We start from the raw sequence: 5523 nt of genomic DNA on the forward strand, positions 1-5523 counted from the left end.
TAGGACAAAAAACAAACAAACAAAAAAACCCAAACTTATCAATCTCAGTTATCCTAACTCTTAATTCAAATCTGTTCAGTGCCTTTAGGGTCACCTCACAACAGCTATGCCCTGACTTCTCCCTCTATAGGGATGATGTAAAGGTCTGAAGCATCTTCTGATAAAAAACAGTGGGATAAATCATTGTAAACAGGCTGGACTGTATTTTTGCCTTACTCTAACAGTTGGTGGGTTCTTCGCTGGCATAATATCTACATATGGAGACCAACTAAATTCTTGCTAAACGAAAGTGTTTTTCTTGCTGGAAAATAAGAAGGTGAATCAAGAGATTTGGATTCCATTTTCCAATTTGCCTACTTCAATAGAGCAGCAGATATGTAAAGCAAAATCATCATTGTCTATTTTTAGATACTGTGATACTCATTTCCAATTATAAAATAGCCTGAAGCTTAATGAGAATTCTGCAACAATTTCTCCTGGTGAAACCTAGACATTCTGTTTATACCTAGAGAAATATGAATTCTGTTTAACATTGTGCTCCAGTATTTTAAAGAATAAGACTTGCCCACAAGCTAAGAGCCTAAACTAGAAAAATCAAGGCTGAGTAATGTTCATTCATTGCTTGTTTTATTATCTTTGTTAAATTCTAGTTGTTCACTGATGTCATGGGGAGAGGGAGTCAGTGGTCCAATCTAGAAGCAAGACTCTTAACCAATGATTATACTTCGTGTGTTAAACAAATGTTATGCAGCATTAAAATAAATAAGGTTTAAAAATAGAAATAACCTGTGATTCTTTGGACAAAATTTCTCAGGGTGAAGAGAAAAGCAGTTTGGAAAAGATACTCAAGTGTTCTAGCTCTGGCCAACAACAAATAGGAAAAGAGGTACACTATTCAGTCCCATCTTATATCCATTCCTTATGTGGGAGCTGTGTTCTTTCTTGTTTAAAATGGGCAAAACAACACTGATTCAGTCCCACTGCCACTCCTTTGGGAACAGCTTTGTTTCAAGCTGGTGGCACAACCATTTGTGCCTCTTTGCCACTTACGGTTTCCATGTCAGTAACTGAAGTAACAATGCTGATGTCAAGGGGTCTGTTCCCTTCCTCTAGACTGACTTGTCTACTGGTAAGTTTCACTGCATTTAGCAGTCCAAGAATAAAGGTTAAATAAAATCAGCGCTATGAAGGACTGTGAGGAATTAGAGACTCTTCCTATAATAACTTACATAAAAGGAGAAAGAAAAATAGAAAGCCAACACTATCAGCTATGTCCTTAACCAAGTTGCTTTATACTTAACAGCAGTTCTAACACACTTTGGATTTAGGTCTTAAACTGATGTTTCATCACAGCAACATATTAAGACATCCAAGAAACACTGAGTTATAGGAACTGTCCAAGAATATTGCTTACCTGAGATTGGAGTTTACTTGCATTACTTGATTCTACACCTGTGGCAAAGCCTAGCAAAGCTATGATTGCATACTCAAAGATCACTTGACACCAAAAAAGGGCAGAAACTGAGAATAAGCAAAATACAATTTACAGTATATCTAATAAAATTAGTTAATTGAAGACATTAGCCCAGTATGAAAATTAAGATATTTAATGCAGTGTAAACCATAGTTGTATCTAATAATTAAAGTAAGTGTGTGCATGTATCTGAATGGGTTATCAATTATCACGAAGAGCAATAAACACTATAGTGCTATGTAGAAAAAAATGTACAACTGAAATTTAAGTGCAAATCCCACCTACTTCCAAGATACTATTTGTCAATTTCAGATCAGTTTCACTAATTAAAATGGGAAGTGACAGATCACTGTAATGATAAATAGAAAGTAAACACACAAGAGTCAATTAATATAAATATAATTCGCAAAGAACTAAAAATCTAATGCATTCTTACACCTAAACATAATGAGAAGCCAACAGTGGCTTATGACTTTTCCTTTTTTTAATGTCTTACAAGACTTCTAGACACATTTTTAACCAATTTAAAATGACAGATTGCAGTTCAGATCTTGAGATTAAATGTGGCCAAAACTCAAGAGGATGAAAATTTAGCAGTGGCATTAGCATAGCCTGAAAGCTGAATGTTGGATTTTGCAAATACATTTTATTTTACAGATATTCAACATTATAAACTGCAGGCAGCTTCACTCATGCCCCTTTTTTCCTATGTGCAGACCATGCTTTGCAGAATACAGCAATGCAGCCCCCACTGCTTTGGGTTAAAATGAAAGAGATAAAGACACTTCACTTAACGCTTTCTCCCAACACATGTGCAACTATGACAGGTGGCCAAAGTCTTTTTTTTCCCAGCCAGCTGCTGCTATAACTATATGTTTCCAGCCCAAGCTTCTAGCTCTTTCATATCATTTTCCTCTTCCTCTTCTTTCTTCTTGGCTGCTAAGTAAGAAGAAAATGAAGTTAGGAATGGATACTCTAGGACAGGTACTTCTAGACTGTTACTCTACATACATGCCCAAAGCATGGGTCTCAGAGAAAAAAACCCACACACAATGTATGTTGTTCCCGTCAGATCTCATTAACTTTTTTTAAAAGCCAGTTGGGTTAAACTTCCTGAAACCATCATCCTAAATGAGAGAAGGGGGCACTCAGATGAAAAGAATGCAAATGCACATGCTAATCAGATGTGTTTACTAGTATAGTACATATTTCTCATAACTAAACCTAGGAGCATGGTAAAACTGAGATACACTTACTTAAAAAGCTCCATGGAGCATGTACTTTGCGGGCACAAACTCAAGAGGGCACAACTTTAGGTGTTTAACTAAGTAGTAAACATACTGGTGTGTGCCAATACCTTTTCATTTTGATTGTCTGGTATATTTTAATAAACCACTATAGCACCTATTTACATTTAAGAAGTTGAAGCTATAGGGCATAACCAGATTTGAGCACACCTTTCAGGATACAGCATAGATAGGAAGGACAAACCAAGCTGGGAATCAGAAATTTTGTAGTCCTAACTCTGGCTCTCAAAGATTCCCTTTGGTGCATGGATTTTATGGGGTAAGACTTCTCATCTCTGTCTAAGATGAGTGGATGTATTAAAATATCTCAAGCAAACATTTCTGCTTATTTTAAAATCCCTACTAATTGCTGAGGGAGTTTCCTCGCTGGTTGCCCAGATAACCCTTGTTTCCCAATCAATCTGACAGTGCTCCCACACAACTGCACCCTGTCTGATCTCGTCTCATTTGAGTACTAGACTCAAGGCACAACCCCCTGTGCTGTCAAGAGAGTCAAAAGTTCTCCTCCCTCTCCCCCATAAGAAATGAGAACAGATAGGTCATCTATCTAGAAGACCAAAGCAGTCTTACACAAGGACAAGGCACAGATTTAAGCATCTGGTGTCATGGAAGTCTGATTCAGCTGAAGTACTCAAAGCAGCCTGAGAGACAAAATTCTAAGGGCTGCTTTACACTCAAGTCTCTCACCACTTTTACCTATGCTTTACTTTGTCAAAATTCCTTGCAAGTGACTTCCTTGTGAGTCCGTTACAGTGGTACAAGATCCCCAGTCCATCATTTCCTCCTTACACATCTCTATAATGAACCTTACTTATGCTATAGCTATACTAAGAGTGCACTGTTACAACTGTTAACTTTTCATACATTTAATGAGAGAGAGGGTATGCCCAGTCAATAAACACCTCTAGAAGTAGCTTCCAATTCAGGAAGTAAGTCTATATGACCTGTGTGTGCTGCGTGCAACCAAGAATCTCAAATGACAAGTTTGCATTAAAAGCAATCAAGCTAATGGATGCACCGATTAGAGAACCAACTGACTACAAAAGCAGACACTTACCTGGCTTTGATGGTAGTGATATTGAGGGCACATTTGGTAGTGGTACTGTCTCAGGACCACTGATCTCCAGCAGATTTTTATCTAATTCTTCCTGTTCTAGTTCCTCTAATTCTGCCATCAGTTCATCCTAATATGATAAACAGAAAAAGTAATTAATGCAGGTTAGCTTGCCAACAAGCACCACAAAATTAAGAAAGCATACTGAGACACGCACATTATTGCAAACGATAACTTAATGAATTAAGTCATAACATTCAAACTCTCAAACTTCAGGGCTCTGCAGTCTCAGATTTTGTAGCTATAAGTGTACAGGATTTTTTGTTGTTGTTTGTCTGTTTGTTTTTCCCGAGGTGGAAGAGACCACCTATAGGTTTTAGGATAGTGATTCTCAACCAGGGAGCCATGGTGCACTGGGGTGTCTTGAGATGCTTTCCAGGGTGCTGCACAATGTTAGTACTGTTTGGGTTTATCCTGTGAATCATGTTTGCACACCTGAGTTTTCATACAGGAATCGAGTGATAAAAGCATTCTAACCTGTTGTGGGCTTTTTGAGTTCTCTGCATGAGAAGAATTGCTTTATTGTTTTCCTGTAGTCAAAAAGAGAGTGAAAACTAAGAGCCAGAATTTTCCAAAGGGTGCCTCAAGTTTAAGAACGTTGGGAACCACTGTTCTGAGTAGAGGTGCACGGATACATCGGTCCAATATCTGATCGACACTGATATAGAGAAAATTTAATATGGGAAATCAGCCATATCAGGCCAATAAAAAGCCCGTGCATGCGTGCAGCCACAACACAGCACAGGCACCGAGGAGCACAGCCTGGCAGCATAGAGAGCTGCCTCCAGCTGGTGAGACTGGTGTGGCAGGAAGGAGAAGTGAAGGGGCGTGGGGGGCAGATCAAGGCCCCCATAGGGAGGAAGAAGCGGGGCTGGGGCTGGGGCAGGGGCAAGCGCTGCCCAGCCAGGGTGGGACAGGCACAGCATGGAGCTGCAGCTTGTCCAGGGGGTGGGGGAAATCTCTGTTCGCCGTGCGCCGCTTGGCTGGAAGCTGCTGGTCCAGCAGCTTGTCTGGTGCTCACCTGATCGTCCCACGGCTCCTGCCACTGCTCTCACTGTTCATCCAGGAGGGCACGGGCAGGGGTGTATGCCCCTGGATCTGCGTGGGACAGGCTGGAGCCAGAGCTACGCCAAGCTCTTCCCAACGGGACAGGGCTGCGCTAGGCCAGGCAGCTGTGGTGCTGAGAAGGGGCTTCAGCAAATTCATGGCTGCAGCTCCCTCTCCCCACCCCTCCCTGTAGCTCCCTCCCAGCGCAGCCCTGTCAAGAAGAGCTTGGCATAACCCTGGCCCCAGCCCATCCCACGAAGATTCAGGGGCACATGCCCACCAACCCCCCTGCCCTCCCAGATGAGTAGTGGGAGCAGCAGCAGGAGCTGTGGGACAAGAAAGCAAGTACCGAACAAGCCGCTGGACCAGCAGCTCCCAGCCGAGCGGCACGTGGCTGTGGGAACTGACCCCTTCCCACACCCCCCAGATGAGCTGCAGCCCCAGCCCCAGTCCTCCCTCTCCACAAGGGCCTTAATATGCACTCCCCAGCACTCTCCACTCCCCCCCCGCACAAAAAAACAGCATTCAACAAGTCATTCCTACATTATTTATATACTAAAACAACCTAAGTCTGTTGTTAT

At 41.7% G+C, this 5523-nt stretch overlaps 1 protein-coding gene across 2 annotated transcripts in view; it reads right to left on the reverse strand.

Annotated features, from left to right (window-relative positions):
- Window positions 1-1591: 1591 nt before the first annotated feature.
- Window positions 1592-5523, reverse strand: part of CHMP4B (charged multivesicular body protein 4B) — a 65659-nt gene continuing 61727 nt past the window's right edge. The window contains exons 4-5 of one of the 2 annotated variants that reach the window (XM_019513102.1): window positions 3839-3965; window positions 1592-2410 (exon numbers count right to left, since the gene is read on the reverse strand). In XM_019513102.1, the coding sequence (XP_019368647.1) occupies window positions 2343-2410; window positions 3839-3965 (195 nt within the window). In that variant the 3' untranslated portion in view covers window positions 1592-2342. Of the gene's footprint in view, window positions 2414-3838; window positions 3966-5523 lie in introns of both variants that reach the window. The other variant, XM_019513101.1, reaches the window with a different exon arrangement.

The sequence above is a fragment of the Gavialis gangeticus genome, unplaced genomic scaffold (genome assembly GCF_001723915.1).
Source record: "Gavialis gangeticus isolate Ggan-Ray unplaced genomic scaffold, GavGan_comp1, whole genome shotgun sequence".
NCBI lineage: Eukaryota > Metazoa > Chordata > Crocodylia > Gavialidae > Gavialis > Gavialis gangeticus.